The 22,570-nt window shown below is 40.1% G+C and overlaps 1 protein-coding gene across 4 annotated transcripts in view; it reads right to left on the bottom strand.

Moving 5' to 3' along the window:
* Positions 1-22,570, bottom strand: part of Atp8a2 (ATPase phospholipid transporting 8A2) — a 726,716-nt gene that overhangs the window by 516,274 nt on the left and 187,872 nt on the right. For all 4 annotated transcript variants that reach the window (XM_023714997.1, XM_023714998.1, XM_023714996.1 and 1 more), the window contains 8 exons: positions 19,101-19,200; positions 18,596-18,694; positions 17,652-17,697; positions 17,009-17,049; positions 10,956-11,029; positions 8,648-8,717; positions 7,362-7,489; positions 6,015-6,126 (listed from right to left, as the gene is read on the bottom strand). In XM_023714997.1, coding sequence (XP_023570765.1) covers positions 6,015-6,126; positions 7,362-7,489; positions 8,648-8,717; positions 10,956-11,029; positions 17,009-17,049; positions 17,652-17,697; positions 18,596-18,694; positions 19,101-19,200 — 670 coding nt within the window. The remainder of the gene's footprint in view (positions 1-6,014; positions 6,127-7,361; positions 7,490-8,647; positions 8,718-10,955; positions 11,030-17,008; positions 17,050-17,651; positions 17,698-18,595; positions 18,695-19,100; positions 19,201-22,570) is intronic.

The raw sequence follows: 22,570 nt of genomic DNA, 5'->3' as shown, positions 1-22,570 counted from the left end.
CAGTTGTTAATCCTTTCAAGTATTTCTTGTGCAGTTTGATTTTTGTTCATGAACTGTTTGCCTACCCCATCTTCAAAATTTGCACCTACATTCTCTTCCAGGAGATTTAGTATTTCTGTTTTAGTGTTTAGATCTGTACTCCATTTTGACTTTAGTTTAGTGCATGGTTATAGACATAGTTGAAGTTTTAGTTTCCAGCATGTAGAGAGTCAGTTTTTTCAGAACCAGCAAGTAGATATTTTAAAAGTATATATTTTATCTTTAGTAGCTGAAAATTTAAGGAAAATAGACATATATACACACCAATGATGCAAAATAGAACACTAATGGGTCTCAAAATACAAGGATGGGCACTGTGGACAAGAAATGAGCAGGAAAAGGCAGGCAGGGACTTGTGGGCAAGAGAAATCTAATCATGAGAAGATGTAGACATGAAGAAAACAGAAGAGGGTAAGTCTGGCTATTGGTGGATAATGCAGCCCAACTAGAACCAAAGGAAACATTGGAGGTAAGCACGGAAAGATTCACAATAGCAGGACTCAAGGACCACTTCATTGAAGCTGGAAATATGAAGCTAGATCATCTCTGCAGTGGACAGGTCATCTCAGTAGTTTGAGCAAGGTCGTTCTGTACCTAGCCTGGTATAGTGGTACAAGCCTATAATGCCAGGACTCTGGGAGGCTAAGGCAGGAGGATTATAAGTTCAAGTCCAGGGATGAGTGGACAAGAAAAATCTAATTATGATATTTTATGTAGTCTACAGGCTCCTCCAGATTCCAGAAAATGTAACAGACAGAAACCCCACAGAAAAGAACAGCCATGTCTTGAGATTTATCCGTCAGACCTACATCTAACTTTTAACATACAGAACCACAACATAATTCTATGCACTTTTAAGACATTAATTTGTGGAAATTCTCTAAAAAGCAATAAGAAACAAATATAGAATATATCAGATGGTTGAAAAGACAAGAATAAGCAACCCAGGTGAAAATTAATTATAATAACCCATTTCTGGAGGTGAGGTAATTCTTGAATCAAACTAGAAGCCAGGAATTGAATAATCAGAGCTTCAACCTGTAAGTCTCTTTTTATGAACCTTGTAACCTGGCTTTTCAAAGGCCACACTGATTTGCAAGATCAAGTCATGTGTAAGCTTGTAAGGCACTAATTATTCCCAGAAATCACACTTGGCACTGAACATAAATCAGCATCCTTCTTCACTATGCCTGATTTATCTGTTCACTAGAGAGCTACAATAGAAATGTCTCCAAAAATAAGATTACAAATAAAGTCACAACAAGATATATAATTGAGCTGAAAAGGAGAAGCATCTCATTCCTAAGCTTCAGAAAGAGGCTCATGGCACAGTGTCAGTGAAATCCATGTGAATTCTATCATCAAGCTGAGAAGTACAGTATTTTTTTTCTTTCTTTTTTTTTAGGGTTTGGAAAGATGGTGAATTGTTGCAGTGGAAATTTTGAAAAGCTAAATCCTTTAGGTACTTAAGTAATACACCAGAATTTCCCTTTATTTACATAGCTTTCCTCTGGTGAGTTCTCAAAATTATTTATATTTTACAGGCTTTAAAAAACCCTCCTAAGTCTAAATGGAAGTCCATTAACAAAGGCCATCTTATCATCACTCAAAAACCATCTAAAGGTTGACTGGGACAATACATTCGCATCTGGTCTCATAGCGAGAGCCAGCAGACACTTCCAAGAATGTTTATCCTAACTTTTAAAAAGTAAACATGATCTTATCATTTTAAATAAACATTCATTGAATGCACAGGCAGGAAGAAAGTTATAATAAACCTCACTTCCGTGACCCCATTAGTTACTCCTTATCTTTCCCAGTGGTTGAACTCCAGCCAGTTAACAGGGTTAAAAAAAATTATTTTGTGTCCAAGACAACAGAAATGACCCCAAAACTTCAGGCTTCAGTGTGCACACTCTGTAGAAAGCCAAGCTCTGCCCGTGCATTCCCATCTTCTGAACATTTCTATCTGTGGTACTGAGCTTTTAATGATAAGTTTCTACTGTAACTGTAGTTTCCCTATGACACTCTTAAATAACATCACTGCTTTGACATAAATAGAAACAAGCCATGTCTGACTTTGACAAAGCTGAAATCAGACCAGAACTTTATGCACTTTATCCCCTTCTAAGAGAGTAGGTAGCAGAAGGCTAGTAGAAACAATCACTTTGGAGGTTGCCCAACCAGCCCCTATCTTTAAGATCAAGTTATGTTTTAGTTGCTTTTTTTTTTTTTGGAGACAAAATATCTGACACCCAAAGGTAAGGTAGGAAAGGTTTATTTAGGTCACAGCTTGTGGAGGCTTCAGCTCACAATCAGCTGGCTCCAAGGCAGGGTGGCACGGCAGAGGGGTAACAGGCCAAGGCAGTAGTAGACAGCAAAAGCTGGCTTTTTGCACAAGCAAAAAGGAAGGAATAATCCTCTTTTCCTCCCCTGTATTATAAGCAGGCTACCTGCCCTAGGGTGGGTGTAGCACCCACAGAATCTGTGGGCCCTCCACCTGCACAGGATGAAGATGTTTTACTAAGTGAGGACCCTGCCCCTGCTGAGTCCCTGAGTTAAACTTCCAAATTTCTCAGGTTGACACAATGTATCCACCATTATAGGTTACTTCAGCAATATGCCTCAGATCTCTTATCTATAAAATGAGAACAAAAACTGAGGAATAAATGAGTTAATATATGTGAATCACTTAGAACAATTCATGATTTGTTGTAATTAATGCTTGCTATATTTAATATGATAATCTCTTTTTTCCCATTAAACCAATAAACAGAAATGATAGATTTGAAGATTCCTACATGTAACTACACTAAGCATAACCTGAAGTACCTACAGCTTGTTAAAAGACATGGAGGGAAGAGTTTAACATCAAAATTAAATTTAAAAATTTAAAAAATCTCCTAAAGCAATCTTTATGGTCAAAGGGTGTAAGTACAGGCAAAACATCTTTATTCAGAAACAGAAAGGCTTCCAGCTAAATGTATTGTTTCATATCCTTTCAAAGGTCATTGTTTCTCCTTGTTTTTCAGCTCCATGAGCACAGCTGTGGGGCACACTATTGCTCATCGCTCAAGAGGTCTGTCACATGGAGGGCTGGGGAAAGTGCCTGTCACATGCAGGAGGTTGATGTGCCCTCTCAGTGCACACATCAGAGGGGTTATGGGAATGTTTTAAGCTACAGGTCACTGTATACCTGAGCTACCAAGCTACCAAGGCATGATCTACAGAACAGTACCATACTCTGAGCAATTATGTAATGTACAAAGAGGCTTAGCGCAGATTTGCTCTTATGATATACTTACTGTGAAAACTAGTTTTGTCACCCTGCCCAAATCTAACTACATGTGACCTCTTCGTTATTGCATCCCCAAAAGAAGAAGCAGTGGTGCATAGTTAGCAGAGCTTTGAGTGTTCAGCAGGTTACTGGCCCTGGGCTCCAGAAGTAGGTGGCAGTGCCCTAATCCCCAGTCTTCCCATATGGACTGCACAAGCAATAAACCTGAAGCGCCTGGATCAGACCTGTGGGCAGATGAGCATGAGTGGGAGGGTAGCTCAGACTCATCTCAGACATGCTGGACAGTCTTCTCACATGAGAGCTGCCTAGACATCCCCTAGCTATTCATTTTCTGCCTGCCATACAGCATTCCTCCCACTCACCCCCATCACAACCCCACAAACACTCCGCTGTGCCTGGGGCCCCACCTTTCCACCACCCAGAGGCTCTATGTCCTGCACCTTCACCAGTTCTCTTGCTGATGCTGACCTCCTCCAGCCTTCCCCAGAGCACCACAGGCACAGAGCACTTCACAGCTCACATCCTTTGGTATCCAGGGGTGGCACTGCTGGATGTACAGCCAAGACACTGCAGCACTTCCCTGCCTTTATTCCCCTGTGCTGTGTTTTAAAAGCCACTCAAATTTCTGCCTTTTGGGTCCACTACCTTCTGCTTTCCTCAGCAGGTTTACTGGCTTTTCACGCACTTCTTTTCCCTTCCAAAGGACTTGAGCCACCAGCTCACAAAATTCTCTGTCCCAGCCTTACAACCATTGTACCTTCAGGATCACAGCATCAGCCCATCACTAGATGCCTTAGTCACTTATCTCCCAGCCATTTATCACCAAATGTGCTTCTGCAGCTCTGCCCTGAGCTCCCCACTCCCACGGCTGGACCCTGGGTCTTAGCTCGCCACAAACCTTCAACCTCAAAAACTCAAAGTTGAGTATTGTACACTTAGCAGCCTGCCACTCAAGGCACCAGCCATTCTCTCCAATTTCAGCACATCTCTCCACCCTTCCAATTCTAACTTCCTCCCTGTGTTTTTTACTTCAAGTAACTAGTGTAGCTTGGGATCTGACATTTCATGTGCTCTGATGTTTAATTCTCTCATCTTGCTATCATTTGCCCTCAAAAAGGTAGTGAACAGACATTTCTTCCCTCCAGCTCACAATTTAAAATGTGCTCCTGCAGAGGGATCATTCAGTGTCCCATCAACTGGTGCTCTGCCACTGGGTGACTCTTTGGGGCTTTGTAATAGCACATTTTATAATTATATCTCTGCTTTGTAATTCCATATTACTCCTTGGTCTACCTGACTTTCAGAAGGTAGCACTTGGCCTTTCATAACTGTATCTATATGTCTTATTCCAGAAATTACTGCATGGTGGTCCTTAACTTTTACTTAACTAAGAAATAGAGTCAAAAGTACAACTTACAAGTCATACAAGAAGAAAAGTCAGTTCTCATTAATAGCTATCATGTAAAATAAGCAGCCAAGTGACACCAAAAGAATGTAAGAAATGATGAAAAGGGGCACTAGTTTTATATAAAATTTCAAAACCTGCCTGTCTAATTATATTACAATATAAATATGGGATATAAATTCACAAACAAAAATACTGAAAAAAAAAGAGCAAGGTCATTATAAATTAGCATTGCTGGGGCTGGGGAGATGGCTCAGTGGAATTAAGTGCTTCCTTGGCAAGCACAAGGGCCTGAGTTCAATCTCCAGTTCCACCAAAAAGAAAAAAGAAAAGCTCTCCTTACTGCGATGACAAAACCCCATCCTCAGCAACAACAAAATAAATTGCCATTGCTTTTCTTTGGTATATGAAGAATAATTATTAATTCAGAAATAGCTGATTATAAATGACCTAGAATTCAGTTAAGAATCCACCATGATGGCTGGGGATATAAGTCAGTGGCATAAGCAGCTGCCTGGCAAGTGCAAGGCCCTGAGTGCAATGCCCAGCACCAAAAAAGAAAGAAAGAAAGAAAGAAAGAGAGAGAGAGAGAGAGAGAGAGAGAGAGAGAGAGAGAGAGAGAGAGAAAGAAAATATATCATGAAATCATGACTAATGGGGTAGAAAGGGAGTGATAGAAAAATAAAATTAGAACTAATCCTCCTCTTTAAGTTCAGATGACACAATAAACTAGAATCAATTGTCCCTTTTACATCTATTTTTTGGTTGTTGTTTTTTAGGGAAGGGTCTACAGGGTGTTCAGGTTCTCACTACTAGATCGGACTCATACTGAGCCACCTGTTTATAGCCTCCCAAGAGCTGGGATTACAGATGTGTGCCACCATGCCCAGTCTCAATTGCTATCTCAGCATGCCCTGGGGACAGGGCTGTCATGGCAGGCCCAGGGATCAAACCCCCAGCCCCTGCGCCTGCTTGTAGGTGCTTTAATCCACTGAGCTGTTTGGCCAACCCCCCTTTTATATCTAGAAAACAAAATCCATTTATGTTTCAGGCAAAAAAGTACACAAATATCTGATAAGATAACCAAATTCCAAAAGGAGCTACCCAAGGAACTGAAAGGCATTTTCTTTACAAATTTAGGATCATTTATAAACACGGTTTTCATAAGTGCATTATCTGCATTTTCCATCCTCTACTCAATAAAAGCAGAAAGGGGAAAATAACAGCAAAAGTTAAAGTCAGCAATGTTTTTCAGCATAGAAACATGTTTACCTGCATGAGTTTGGTGTCGTGTCCAGTATAAACAACTATGCCAAAGACCCACTGAGTATTTCTAAGCTGTGTGCCTCGTAATAAGATCTGGTCAGGTCCAAGGGGAACAGGGCTAAAAATAAGAAACAATATTTATATTTAATGACAGTATCACAAATAAGCATGAGCTTGCCCTTAAACACAAATCCTCAATAAATCAAATACTTCCTTCAGTCAAACTTGAGCAGCAAAGATTAGATGTGGCTTATTCTACCAAAAGTGCCTATTTAACTACTGACCACCTTCATAAAAAGAAGCTTTTTTCTATAAAACGTTAAAGGGAATGGTAGCTCTTATGATTCTATTTCAAAACTCAATATTCCCAGAGGAAATTGCTAAACTAATAACCTGAATTTTATTCATTTAGGAAACCAAATATATTTCTTATTCTAGATAAGAAAAAAGAAAAGGCCAGAAGTATAAGCCTATCATATCAAATTTGCCAAGGATGACTTAATTTAGATAATTTGGAAGGTTAAAGTAGAGAACATATAAAATGGTTGAAGTAGAGAAAGTTAAAATAGAAAACATACTATATGACAGCCAAGACCCAGTTGCTCTTGACTATCCTAATTGTTTGGGTAGATTCTTATGGAGATTTACTCCCAAGCCATGGGCCTACTGGAAATATAAAGGACCCAGACAGGCTGTAGAAGACACAGATAAGAGGCATGCAGATAAAAGATAAGCAGCAGATAGAGACTGCACCCCAACATCATGATAAAAGATGACTCCGATGATAAAAACAAACACCAAGAGCCGAGACAACAGTGTAGACAACAGCACACTGAACACTCTATAGAAAGAGTTCCACTCACTTTACTCTGCCCTGCCAAAACAGAGCACTTGCCTAGCATGTGTGAGGCCCTGAGTCCCATTCTCAGCACCAAAAAATTAACAAATAATCAAACAAAAATGAAACAAATGCTATTCAGAAGAAATCATGTAAACAGGATATACTCTTTTACATGAAGTTGTGCACACCTCAGGCACCTCTCTCCCATTTTTCTGCACCATTTAATGCAGACTAAACCATTTGTCCTGCTTGAGAAAGACAGGTGAACCTCCTCTGAGGCTCATGGCTCTTTTCTTGTTAAATATCATTTCTTTCACCAAGCTTAAGCAAACTTTCAAATGGACTGAACTGGTGCTTCAAGAAAAGCTCTGTAGCCCAGAATTAAGCACACATGAAATCACACTGTTTTCAAATATTAGGAAAATAGAAAGCAAACTTATTTTCCAGTGCTCCAGCAATTTTTACTTATGCTAAAATAGTAGGGGAAAAAAGAAGAAAAGAAAGAGTGATACCTTTTCCCATCCAAGTTCAAGGTCCCAGTGAAGTCATAGAGGTGGCGATTGGGCCCTTCACATTCTATAGTTCCAGATAACTTCATTAGCACCTCCCTTGTCTGCATGTCAGCAGTATGGCTCAACCCCTAAAATGTGAAACAAAAAAAGAGAAACTCAAACACACACATTTGTGTGTTACAGACATCATTCAGCATTTTGTCCTAAGGACACAAAAAGCCATCTACAAAACAATAATTGGACAAATTAAATGACAACTCAAGATAGCCTTTGACACACTTTTTACTCCAATTATCTGATAAGAAAGTGGCAAAAGATTTCAATGGAGCAAAAAGTGAAGATTCTACCACAATGTTGGCAACCTCCTTTCGAAGTGACAGTTAACACACCCAAATGTTTGTAGAAATCACACACTACTAGCTGTCTCCTGTCACTGTAAGATGAAGTATCTCACTATTGCTCATTATCCAGCGCTTGTTAACCTTTTAAAAATCTTTAAAAGCATTATTCTAAGCATTTCCAAAACTCCATAAAAACAGAATAGCAAAACTAACCCTTATCAAAGCCTAAGTCAAATATCTCCAGAACACTGGGCCGGGAGATGGCCCAGTGGAATAAGCACTTCCCTGGCAAGTGCAAGGGCCTGAGTTCAATCCCCAGTTCCGAAAAAAAAAAAAAAAAAAAAAAAAAAAAAAAAACTCCAGAACAATATGTAGATAGGATTATTGAATTCAACTTTAATCCACCACAAATTGTATCAAAATGCCTAACACTTATACCCTTGAAGAATTATTCTTTATGCTAGAATAAAATATATGGTAAGGATACTTTTATTTCATGTATGGAAAATTTGTGTCTTACATATCGGTGCCACTCTCTAGAATAGACTCTCAGTTCCAAAAGTGTCACACATTGAGGTGCTGGGGGCTCACAGCCTTCATCTGCCGATAGAAATGGTGTTCTGTCCAGTCCCCAGCCCAGCACAACTGTGAAGCATCCTCTCTTCAGCAGTGCAGACTGAGAGGCAGCAAGACACACAGGAAGGCATGGCACCCTTGGGACCTGCACCTCAATAAAGCCCACCTTTTCTAGGTGCCTTGTCCCTCTGGACCAGTTCCCCTCATAATCACAGGCGCATTTTTCCATGGGTTCCAGCAGTGTTAAGGCCTAAGATTTTGTGAATGAACAATGTTTTCTCTGAAAGAGACACTGACTAACTCACAAAGGGACCACAGTTGCAACTTAGGCATCTATAACACCACGAGTCATAATCTTGGTGACTTTACCTGACGTATCTTAAGGTTTGTCTCCCCATCTAGATTAGCTGTTTCAACGTAACACATTGCCTGAGGTTCACTAAAGAGAGAAAAAGGGACAGGGGTTTAGGTGTCAGTGCAGTCCTCCTTTATAAATTTATAGCTCTTGAACTTTCTGCTATGGAAATATTCCCACTGATGGGCTTTTGAGAAGACAACACATTACAAACAGCCCCTTTCATAGTAGATTGAAGAGAAGAAAGAGACATACTTATCTTTGGAGCACAACAGTAATAACAAACCACTTGCACCAATGATCCATCTATTGCCTCCCCAAAAAATAATGATGACTTGGCCACAAGCAGACAGAAATGACCAGGGGAGAATTGGACGGGCTCAGCAAGCACTCTGCTATACCAGGTGTTTCAGATAAGACCCGACCACTGGGTTGAGGTTAGGTCCATACCAAAAAAGCTGCCCAAGCAAACCTAGGTGAAACACATCTTTCCTCACCTTTTTTTCTTTTTCTTTTTTTCTTTTTTTTTTTTTTTTTTTTGTGATACAGTGATTTGAACACAGGTACTTGCTCTACCACTTAAGTACATCCCCAATACTTTATTTTTTATTTCGAGACAGGGTCTCACTAATTTGCCATGTCTGGCTTCAAATTCTGAGGTGGTGATCCTCCCACTGCAGCATGCTGAGTGGCTGAGGATTAAAAGTATGTGCCACCAAACCCAGCCAAACACACCTTTGGAAGAAAGGTATAGCTGCAAAACTGAAGGATCAAGGCACAAACTTGGCAAGATTTTGCTCCCCTGCATTTATTACTGTGCCAAAAGGAAACTTTAATTAAAATATCAACTTTTAAGGACAAACTACTCAAAACTGAATAGAAATAAGCACCTCAGGCACCATATTCACACATCGATCTTTTAGTGTAGGGTCGCAAGCATAGGTGGTGGTTGGGAGAATGGGCTCTCCATCCACTGGCTAACAAAAATGCTTCTGCACTGCCTTGCGGGCTACACGGCCCTGGCAAGCTGTTGAACTGTGGCTCGGTGTTCTCACTCACTGAGGAAGGGTATCAAAGGTTGCTGGGGAGACTATCTGTGATAAAGGAGTCAGCAGGCTGCTCCACATGAAGTATGTACTCAGTTGCAAGGCACAGCCTGAAACTGTAACATCAAGCAAGCTCCAAGCTCTCCCACAGCAAAGCTATGATTTCTGAGGGTCACACACAAGACTCATAATCCAAACCACCAAGTGATTAATGTTTCTAAAAGTTTCTGTGCTACCAACCAACGTGGCCATACTTGAGCCTTGACCCATGTTTATAATGCTTTTCCCTTCTGACTTCGGGTTCTATTTAAAAAAAAAAAACTTTTATCTATAGTAGAAAACTAATGTTAAAGATTTAAATCTAATGAGGGATCAAATCTAATATGAGAAACACTGCCAGCAAGCTAAGAAAATGCAAGCAGCACAAGCACTTGCGGTTCTCAGCAGCATACAAATATAGGACATGGTAATGTTAACAGCATATAACTTAGTCTTAGACTCAAGAACTGAAGTTACTATCATCCAGACTTTGGTTTTCCTTCTTTGCTATGTACTTTTAAGCATCACCCCAAGAAGGACAACAGCTATGTTGTTTCATCATATACACCAGTGAGTGGCGATACCCTCCTTGCGCAAAATTAGAGAATATGGCAGTGGTAGTTGGGCAAAAAGGGTGAAACATGGAAAAATGGAGAGCAAACATATTTCAAGTCTTGTCTATGCTAAGAAAATGCATGTGGCTTTCTGAACTGCAGCTCAAGAGCAGCACTGGCTTGTGGGATGGACTATTGATTGACTCCACAAGAGCTCAGTGCCAAAGCCTCACACTGGACCCGACTGAGTGCACCACTCCACTCCTGTTGAAGCAGTGACTCTGTTGGTGAGGAACAGCCCAAAATGGTCATAAACTTACAGAGTTCAGAAAAAGAGAAAGAAAGCAGAGGGCCAAGCAGTAGAGAGAAATTCACAACAACATAGTTGATCATCCCTTATCCAAAATCCTTGGGATTTTTAGGTTTTTGGATAGGTTTGGATTTTTAAATATTTGTAGGGCATATTTGATGAGCATTCCTAATCGAAACTTTTGAAATCCAAGGTGTTCTAAAATTATGGTTAGTAAGGGACTCTCTGCTTGTAGTAGGAAGAGAAGATGGTGAGAGAAGGATGGTGACTCAGGGTAGAACAAAAAGGTGGCTCAAGATATCTGCAATTGTCACTTAACACTGTGTTGTTCTTAACATTCAATTCAAAAACCATGCCCACAAGCACATCTGACCTGGAGGAGAACAGGACCATATCTGCTGGAAGGTACTGGCCATTGAGGACTTTCACGATGTCTCCCACTGCCACCTAGAGAGCAGGAACCAGGACAGAGAAGGATGCAAGAAAGAGAGGCATAATGGGAGAAGAGTGGTTAAATACGTGAAGAAGAAAACTGCCACATAACTAAGCCATGCCTTAACAGGGACACAAAGGAAATGCTGCCCACATACATGACTTGTAATACAGCCAGAGCCTCCACATCTGCAAATCAACCTACTGGGGACTAAGAGAATTTGAGGGGTAAAAATGTGTCTGCACTGAACATGTGCAGATGTTTTTCTCATCACTGGTCCCCAACAATACAGGGCAATATCATTTACATAGCAGTTACAATGTTCAATGGTGGTATTACAAAGTCTTGTAGAGAGCAAAGTCCATGGGGGAAATAAAGATATTCTATGTAAATGCTACACTATTTTATACAAGGACTTTAGCATCTGTGAGGCATCCTGAAACAATCCCAAGGATGCTGAAGGAAAAGTCTATTGTCTTTTTGCAACAATGTTTCATGAAAAAGAAATAAAGGAAAGGGAGAAAGGATAAGTCCAAACAACTACAGGTACAAAGACAGCATTTTCTTAGAATTATCTATCTACAGTTGCTCAAACGGCCCCATGGCTGCACATGGTGGGGTTGAGCAGTCATTCATGCAGCTCTGGAGACAGCCTAGGTTCCTGGGCTTGAGCCCCCATTATACCCATAACTAGCTGTGTGACCAGAGAGTTGGGGAAAGTGAGTGTGCCTTATTTTCCTCATCTACATGCTGAGGATAATGTCATATATTCCATGAGATTACTTGGAGGATCAACTGAAGGATGAATACATATGCATTTTTTCTGTTTTACAAATGGCAAAACTGAAGTTCAAAATAAAATAACTTGACCAAGATTATATAGCTAGAGTGTTAAAACTAAACCAGTCTGACAGGAAGGCTGAACATGTATGAAAAGGTATGACCACTTTTGTTCATGAGCAGGACATCTAAGAGGCCTCCTGGGAATGCACCACATGACAGAGAGAAGATGCACATTCTCAAGGCATTATCAAAAGAGAAAGTTATGGCCAAAGTCAAAGATCAACTTTAAAAACAAATTCTATTTGAGAGAAGACCACAAGCCAAGGAAACAGCAGTTTCCAAACAGCACCACGACTGTGTCTCCAAGTTTTTCCAATAATGTTGCTTTAGAGAAAAATAAAGGCTTCACTCCAATGAGCTTAAAATCACATCCTTGCTTCACAAACACAAAAAAAGCATCTGATGTCCGCAAGTTCTTTCACTGTTCAGAGACCAGCATTCTCAACAATATTTTTTAAGTAATGAAGATCAAACACTGGGACCATCTACCACCAAGCCACCTTCCCAAAACTTTTTATTTTATTTAGAAATGAGATCTCAACAAATTTCCTGGGCTCATCGTAGTCTTGTGATCCTCTTGCCTCAGCATCCTAAGTGGCTGGGATATAATCATGTACTACCATGCTGACCCTAACCCCTCTCTTCTGAAATGGGAAAACAATACTATTGGTCCATAAAATTCATGCTATGACTAAGGAAGCATATGCAGCACCTGGCATCTTCACCCCCTGTGTGTCTTTGTCACTCTTTGTCATCTGTACATAGTACCTGACACCCACAACTTACAGGAGAGGAGGTTTACTTTGGCTCATGGTCAGCTGGCTCTACAGGAAGTGCCTGGCTAGGGGTGCAGTGGAGGAAAGGCTGCTCACTTCATGGTAGCCAGAAAGCAGAGAGAGCAAAGAGGCAGAAAAAAGGAACACACCCTTCCAGGTCACACCCCAATGACCCGCCTCTTCCAATCAGACTCCATCTCCTGACAGCAAGTTGGCTATAGGCCCACAATCCAATCACTTTCCCAAAGCCCTGCCTATAAGTAAATGAGATTCTTCAGGGGCATCTAGATATAAGCCAAAATGAGGTCTGTAACTGTGGGCTTCCTCAGAGTGAGCAACGGAATGGACACTATCAATGTGGATATCAAGGACATCAGAAATCTCTCGTGACACATGGAGAAAGACTATTCCTAATGACAACTGCAAAGCACAAAATGAGCACTTAATGCTTTATGAGTCCCATTCTAACCATATTCTTATTCTCTTAGAATCCAAGAATTTCAAGTAATACAATACTCATAAAAACTCCTGTATCTTCTGGTTTATATACAGCAGCAGGTGCTCAGGTTCATTTTCTGTTGGAAACTGAATTCAATGGTGAAGCACTTCCACAACATGCACAAGGCTCTGGGTTTCATCCTCAGCACTGCAAAAACAAGCTTGTAGGCAGGCAAACACACTAATTTTCTTTTGGGAAAAGAGAGGCATCCTGGTAGTGCTGTGGATTGCTTATGATAAAGTATATATGAATATCAAATAACTGGGTTCAACACAGGGAGAGGCAGTAAAAATTCAATTCCAGGAAGAGTGTGCATTTGAAGTTAGCACTCAGCGCAAAGGCACAAGTTAGCATCCAATTTAAGGCAAAAAGCATGCAATTATAGAATATCCTATAATAAGAGAAGTTAAGAAGAAATGTTACAGAACCATTTTAACAATCACCAGTACAAAAGCAAGGAATACTTATGTAAATTGAATGTTTACAAAGTAAAATATTTTACATCAACAGTTTCATTACACAGAAATATCAGTAGAAGCAATTAATACAAAAAGCACTAGAAGGGCTGGCCAGATAGCTCAACAGACTAAAGCACCTGCTCAGGCAGAGGGCAGCAGCTGGGGTTCTAGCCCTGATGTGCCCTGCCAGCCCCACCCCCAGGACACGCTGAGAAGGTGATTGAGACTGGGCGTGGTGGCGCATGCCTATAATCCCAGCTCTTGAGAGACTAAAAAGAAGAGAATTAGTACAAATCTATGTAGTTAGACCCTGTAGACCCTGTAATAATAAAAAAAAACTAGAAAAATTAGTCTTGTTTTCAAAAAAATATTTTTTGCCTCTAATTCAAAGTAGGAGGAAAAGGGAAATTATGGCTTTCTCTTGTCTTTACTCTCTAAATAAAGAAAACACTTATATCCCAGTAACCAAATACTAAGAGCTTTCATGTTCATGAGGAACTACTTGGATTCTGTTTCTATCTGATGTACTTACATGGGTCCAAATCCTCTGCAGCCTCTGGAAGACCCTCAAATCTCTTCACAGTGAAGCAGCTGGGAAGAACTCTCAGAGTCCATCAAAGCCACTGAGAGATACCTAAGGATGCCTTCTCAGCTCACCAGCTGGTGAGTCACAGCCCAGGGATATGTCACTAGAACCTGTTACCCCTCTTCTCCTACATCCTCACCTTCTCACTGAAGCCTCTCAGTGGCACATTGTGCCTGGCTGGCTGACCTCCTCATGAGACCACCCTATACCCTGAACAACACCTCATCAGTGAGGCTTCTCCTGAGCCACATCTGTATGTCTAGACAAATGACCTAGGGCATCCTCCAAGACTCAGCAGGTGCCCTGTACTACGACTAGCTGCCTGTCTCTTTGGCTACACTGGCTCTTGAGTATGCACCCAGACCACCTGCAGTAGCTCAGTGCATCTGAAACTCTAGGTTGGGGCCCATCTGTTTCTGACCAGCCCCTGGCAGACTGGGGTACCTGCCAAAGCTTAAGGACTGCTACACACCAAGGCTCTGGAAGGGCAGGGGCATGTCCTAGTCCGAATTCCAGGACTGGAGCAGCCTGGCAACTAAGAGCTCTGTTGAAACAAGCACACAAAATGCATTTTTAAGTTGAAACAAAAATGCTTGTGATTGGGCACATAACAGGTGTAGTGCTGCTGCTACTGCTGCTGCTGCTGCTGCTGCTGCTGCTGCTGCTGCTGCTGCTGCTGCTGCTGCTGCTGCTGCTGCTGCTGCTGGTGTTTTTCTCCCAGATGTGTGTCAGAAGCAGTAGAGTCTTCAAGGCCATCAACTCCTGTACCCAGAAATCAGCGACCATCACTCCATCTCCTGATGTCTACAGGCATGTCTGGAACTGTGGGTCTAAATCTATCTCCACACTGGCTAATGCTCATGCTTTTCTGGTGATGGACAGGAAAGAGAATCCCAAAGAAAATGGAGGGGACAATGGCCCAGGGCCAAAGGAATCTTTAACTCTCTCCAGCCCTGGCAGTGTTTCTCCCCCAGGGAATTAAGAATACTTAACCTCCTGACCAAGAACCACCACTTTTCACTTCCAAAGAGGCTAAAGAACAGCTACAGTACAGGACTTCTAGATGGCAAGGTGTTATAACAAAAATACCAATAAAGGGGAAACTTCTTTAAAAGTAGATGGTTCTCCTGAAGTAAACCAAATTATTTCAGTAAATCACTTTAGTAAATGAGCACGTATCTTATCACATAAATATTTTTCAGATATAAAATGTCCTGAGGACATTTTTTAAAAAGAGTTTGCTAAATTTTATGAAGAAAAACTAATGTGCTCTTCAAAACAGTTGTTTTCTCTTGAAATCATCAGTTTGAACATGGAACCAATGAAGGTGCATCCTAAGGAACATCCCACTGAAAAGGTCCAGTTAGCTGGGCATGATGGAGCACACCCATAATCCCAGCACTTGGAAGGCTGAGGCAAGACGATCGCTGTGAGTTTGAGTCCAGCCTGGGCTACAAAGTGAGTTCAAAGTCAATCTGAACTGCATAGTGAAACCCTGTCTCAAAACTACCAAAAAAGAGAAGGTCCGGGTAAATCAGACTCATTTATAAACTAATTTTATCAAATTAAAAAACACCAAGATGCCACAACAGATTCCTCATAAATTTTCTGTGCTTCACGAACACAACCAAAGCACAACACTAGTCTCGAGCCAACACATATCATTCCTCCAGCCACAAAGGAGAACATGTTTCTTGCTACTGTAATGTTAACAGCAGTTACTACAAGGGGTGATGGAAAGACACAGTGCCCATTTAAATAAAACATTATAGTGAGAGAGAGAGAGAGAGAGAGAGAGAGAAAGAGAGAGAGAGAGAGAGAGAGAAAGAAGAAAGAAAGAAAGAAAACAGTGTGAAAAATAATGGGATCAGGTTTTCAAAGTATTTTGAGCATTTTAAATAAGATTAATTGGCAATGTGTCTTCTACACTTTAAATTTAAGACTTCATCACATTTTTGGTCACTCTTCATGGATCAAATATTAATGGCAAATTCTATCAAAAAGAAACATCTGATGTGCCCTTCATCCAATTTATTCATTGAATCTGGCACCACACAACTTCTGGATCTTCCCCCACATTAAAATGACCATAAAAGGTAAACATTCTGAATTGCTTCAGGACATTGAGGCAGCCAGGACAGAACAACTAAAAACACACCGAAAGAAGGACTTCCAGAACTGCTTCTGAAAGTTTCACAATGAGGTAAGTCTGTCTGAAGCCACCAGAAGTGCTTTGAGATGGGATTAACTACAATACGTCTTCTACTGCGATGACTTTTTAAAATTTAGACATTCACCATTGTTTTGGTCATACCTCAAATTGGCCATGTTCAGTTCCCCCCTACCTCAAAAGCTGAAGTGACAGCATTTCCCACCCAAGCTCTGTTTAGAGATCATTTTGCCACTAAAAATATTAGAAGGGAAAACCTCAAATATACCTATACACAATATATATGTATAGTGTGTGTGTATATATATATATACATATACATATACATATATATATGTAAACAGCTCTGAGTATCAGACTTTAGATGAAGAGCACAATGGAAGAGCAAATTGGATTTAGGAATTAGAAGCTGCTTTGAGGTTAAGAACTATTCAGCGAAAGCAATAAAGGCCACAGCCCGGCCTGCTGCTGTGGGTACATTCTACAACCAGCCAGGCGCAGAGGAAACACAGTCAGCTCTAGGCAGATCTCATAGAAAACCGCATGCAGCAAGAGAACACCAGGGCCTTAATGCAAGCTTTATACTGCAATTAACAGCAGCAGTCCATTGTTGGCCTCCAAACCAACACTTTCTGTTATTATCTTTAAAATTAGTTTTTACCTCTTTCCACACAATGGTATGCCACATACCATTTCTTAACACTGAAACAGAAAAAAAAAGTGCTGGTTAATACTGGGGATAAGATTTTTTTTAAAAGTCAGCTATTTTAAAAGCCCAAAAGATTCGTTGTAAATTTCCACTTATTAATTCTAACATGTACATTTTACAAAGAGGTATAACACCACCAACCTCCCATAGGAGCCCAAATCAATGTATCTCTGCAGCATATTAACAGATTATATATATATATATATATAATCTACATTAACTTTTTTTAAAATCCTGATGTCAAATAATTATAACAATAATAACAGTGCTGAAGTAAAAACCAAAACAGTAACAAATCAGAAAAGGTAGAGAGAGATTATAAACCAATAATAGGAATGTTTGAGCATTTTATGTACACAACAACTGTCTAATTCCTAAAAAGTACAACCTTCTAAAATCCTAAAATACACAAATCCTGTTCAAATCTTAATTATCAGGATTAACATTTTGTTTATTATTTTACCATTTCTTTCAAGTATTTTTCAGGTTGTTTTTTCAATGTATGTCAATACCATTAACAATTTACTCTGAACTCTTTAGAGGCAGGCACTATTGTTGTCTATAGTGGAAAAAATGAGTGAGCTGGGTATCTTACCTATGGTTTTCTTTTTGTTAACTGCATTGTCTGCCTTATGTCGTTTCTGTGACAGAAAGAAAAAAAATGGTTCCATCTTACATTCAAAAGTCCCAAATGAATAATTAAGATATCAAACAATAAGCAAAGAAACTCACTGTCCTCCTTAACTAATTGACAGGAAAGGGTAGGCAAGAGGGTGACAAAAAGAATTAAGACATGTTATGTGCATGCACCAGCTCCACACACAGAATGTGGACATTCTGTACTGGGAACAAGCTAGAAGAATGATTTGATATAATAAATCCAAAACCAAATAAGTGATTGCATTTTCAATTTGCATTAACTTATTTATCTGTTCCCAAAAGATGTCATACATGTAGGACAGCAAGTGTGTGTGTGTGTGTGTGTGTGTGTGTGTGTGTGTGTGTGTGTGTAGACAGACACAGAAAGGGACAGGGACGGAAAGAAACAGAGACAGACACAGAGAGAGACAGAAAGACAGCAAGAGACAGAGAAAAAGAGACACAGAGAGACAGAAAGAGAAGAGTGGAGAAGGGAGAAAAGGACATAGGTTTAGCCAAGGAACTTGGAGCTAGCCCAGGGTCTGAGTGAGCAGAAAGAGTCTTATAAAATGACCTCAGGCATAGCTAGCACACTGCTGCTATCTAGACAGTACTGTAAGCTTTCACTTGCTTTCTCTATTAGAGGCTCTACAGTAAGATACAAGAAACAACAGTGATAGACATCAGAGTGGGTCCAGAGAACAAAATGAGAACTGCTTCAGATCTCTATGTAAGTATAAGACACTCTGAATACACTCCCTCCCCCAAATTTCCATCATCAGTCTAGGGCTAGTTTAGCTAAAGTCTGATTTCCTATTTTTGGCATATCACTGAAAGCAACGTATGCATTAAACGTTACATTTGATATAATACTTTTATTATCCACAAGCAAAAACTTACAAAATCTTCTACAATCTCTTTGATGCCTGCAATTGTTAAAATAATGATCAATGGCACCAGGGTGGTGTATCTTCCTGTTGGAGACACGTCTGGAATTTGCTGCAAGAGATCACAAGAAGGACGCTGGCACATCAAAGTCCTCTCCGTGAAAAAGAAAACAGCACATGGCACTCACTCTTGCAAAGTTCTGTTCCACTTGTTACACACAAATACTTATTTTTTAAAGTGGTCACATACTAGACATGTTTTTAAAAATTATCCAATATTGACAACATGTTTGGAATAGAAAAGGAGTTAAACATACAACCATCAAGCATCATTTTCCACCTTAAGGCAATATGAAAAAGTCTCTCTGAATACAAAGATGGTGTTCGTTGTACTATGTATGACTGGAAAACAAACTATGCAAATCTTTTAACATTTCTTTTAGCTAAACAAGCTGCCAGCAAAATCTCACTGTGCATGTCACTAAGGTGAGAATGTTGCATAATCTGAAAAGCATTACCTGTAATAAGGCAATGAAGAGGAAGAAGGCATTAGCAGCTCTTCTAATCTGCTCATACAAGAATCGAGGTAGAAATGTCAACACACTGTACTTGGCGGTACTGTAAGTGCAAAGAAAAGTAGCACTATTAGTTATACAAGGGAACCCTACAAAATGAGAACAAACAAAAACCTTTAAAAACTTTACAATTAGTTTTTAAGACAAAATGTTTCAAAACTCAGAACCAGGAAATCTCTATGCCTGACACCTCTTTCTGCAGAGCTGCATCTTGGAGGTGGGCTGACCTGATCAGAGGGTTCTCTTTCCGTGTAGTGTAAGCAGGGACGTTACCTCATCTGGATGTCTGAGCTACAAACAACCCACGTGGGCACGACAGTTCAACATGTGATTTTGGAGAAGTACCACTGATATCTTGTTTTGCTTTGTGTAGTGCTGGGGAAGGGACCCAGCTGGCTTGGATACTAGTAAAAGGCTCTCCTTCTGAGCTACATCCCCAGAACTTTTTATTTTTTATTTTAAGACACAATATTACTAAGTTGCTCAGGCTGGCCTCAAACTTGTGACTCTCCTACTACAGCCTTCCAAATGCTGGGATTCAAATGTGTGCTGCTATGTCCAACGACCACTGATGTTTAATACTTCAACCGCACCCAGATAATCCCATGCCCTCCATACACCTTTAAGTTGATCACCTTTGCTCGATTTTGCTTTGCTTTAAATGTCCTTTCCCTTCCACTCTGCATGTCTCCTCATGTGCAAACTGTCCTTCCCAGATCACCCTTCCATATCTTGTCTCCCATTAAATTTGGTCAAATGTATGACAGCTCTTCTTCCTTCAAGCCACAGTTTGGTAACCAGGCCTATATGACAGAGTCTTTACTTTGATCTGTGTTATATAGTTAACCCTCCATGTCTATAGGTTCGGCATTCATAGATTCCAGCAAATATTTGTGAATCAAAAATATTTGGAAAAAAAAGGAAATTGTACCCAAACTGAACTTGTAGACCCTTTGCTTTGTCATTATTTCCTAAACAACAGTACAACAACTATTTGCATAGCATTTGTACTGTATTAGGCATTATGAATAATCCAGAGATTTAAATTATACAGGAGGATGTATATGGGTTTTGTTTAAGTGCTCAGGATTTAAACAACCTTGGATTAAGGAATGTATACCAGGTCCTGGAAGTGACCCATCCAACACTCTGAGAACTCATTCTATCTATTTCCTTATGCACAGAACAGTTATGGGAAAGCAAGAATGTTCACTTCAATTCCATATGCTCCTAGTACATCAAACATAGTAATCAATGAGTAATAAAATACATCAAATACACAAACTGAAAACCGTATGGGGCAAAATGAACCACAGGCTGCTCCCAGAATTACTGACGTACAATACCTCCTTAATTCCTAGCTTACTCTCAGAAGACAGGACTCAGCCTTATCTTAAATGAAATATATTCCTACAGGATTGTCTTGTACATTCCAAGTATACAGTAAACTGGACGCACTGAAACAGAAGGATAAAAGACTCAAGAGAAAGCACGTGCCCGAGGCCTGCATACTGCTGTAAGACATGACAGCAAGCGGGCATGGAAAGACAAAGTAAAACCAAAGCTGACAACTTAAAAAAGACAAGCGTCCAAGGTCATTTCACGGAGCCAGAAGGATCCCCACACAGCATTACTGCTGCCGCCTCAGAGAAGATCACCCCGTTACACAACAGCCCAGTACTCACAAGACACATGGTCTGAACTGTCCTTAAAGGCGAAAGTACTACTCCTTCTACCTAGGTGCTGAAGGCCTCTGATAAATTATAAGAAAACCACTTTCAAAACAATTCAAACTTTTTAAAAAACATGCTATTTAGTGATATGTCACTAAATTAGATAGAAAATTTGCTTACACAGAGCCTCTCTTTGTGTTGTCCAATAAATGTGCCAGGATATTTTTCTGAGAGTCTACCAGAAAGAATAAATTATCTCACAATAGACTCACTAAAGAGTAGGGAAAATATATCAAACTTATATACATGATAGTTCCTGGTATAAAAGTCTTACTACAAAATAGAGGACAAATTCAAATGGATCATTACTTGTTCCTTTAATGGCAGTACTGATCACTGAAACAATGCAACCAATAGTTATCAACAAAGGAAACACAAATGTCCACACACTAAGAATGTGGAAAGTACCTGTTAAGATACTTGCAAGACAATTTGCCTGCAACATTTTAAAAGTTTAATCTTGTGCTACAAGATTTCTTATAGCATACAATGAACCAACCATTATACCAGAGCAAGAAAATCTGTATCATTAAATGAGGAAATAAAAAAACTTTCCAAAAAAATAGTGTGTTCACCCCATAAAGAAGTCACCCCCAAAAGATTCCTACCCATGCAGGAATCACTGTGCTAAGCTCCTACACAGCTGTTTGAGCAAGGAAGGGTTGGCTGCTGCATGTGTGCCAAGCACTGGCAATCATTTGGGCCTGAGAACTAGGAAGCATTAACCTGAGAAACAGACGTGCCCTGTGGCTTATCTGGTCTCAACTTAAACATCTATTAGATTCACTGATGATGTGAAGAATGACAAGGATTGTCAAAACTCCATCCATCCAACTAACCATCTACCCTCCATCCATCCATCCATCCATCCATCCATCCATCCATCCATCCACATTTCCAGCCACCCATTTATTCATCCATCCATCTATCCAACCACACATCCAACTATCCAACTATCTATACTTCCATCCTTCTATCCAAATAAACATCCTTCAGTGTATATTTGCTGAGCCCCAACTACCCATTAAGCATAGTTACGCTGAGTAGCAGGCTCTGGGACACCACAGTTAAATGAGTGCTCAAACATCATGTCAAGGGGACACTGTTTTTAGAGTGAAGAAATTAGATTAAAATTAAATAAAAACAGATGGGACAGCTGGTGATAAATGCCATGAGGGGAAGCATAGGATGGAAAGAGGACAGAGCAGGACACCCTGGCTAGGTGGGGAGGGAGATTATTTTCAGAAGAGTGACCTGGGAAAGCTTCACTGAGAAGGGGCTTTGGGAGCTAAGCCTTAACCTAAGCCATTTCCTTTTGGTCCTGGAAATACTCACAAGGCTTTTGGCTTCAGTGTTTGCTCCAAAACAACACACAGATTAAAGTCTTATACTTACCCCCAAAGTTTGTCATGCAGTAGCTCATGTTTATTATTTTGGCATATCATATATCGTAATAGTCTTGAAAACAAACACATCATTCTAGTCATATGAGTACGTTTTTATTTTTTTTTTAAATGTATCAGGTATTTAATTAGGTTCTTAGTAAGAAATTTAGAACACTAATTTATGAGGGTAAATTCCATTTGTCAGAGCAAAAACGGATCGCAGGTAGCCCCGGAGCTGAGGAACACCTTTGATTTTTGCCAAAATCTGTGAGTCCACCGCTTTCTGATCCACCTT

This window comes from Octodon degus, unplaced genomic scaffold (assembly GCF_000260255.1).
Source record: "Octodon degus isolate 3935 unplaced genomic scaffold, OctDeg1.0 scaffold00038, whole genome shotgun sequence".
Lineage (NCBI taxonomy): Eukaryota > Metazoa > Chordata > Mammalia > Rodentia > Octodontidae > Octodon > Octodon degus.
The sequence above is the reverse complement of the archived record's forward strand: the minus strand, read 5'-3'. Positions and strand labels throughout refer to the sequence as shown.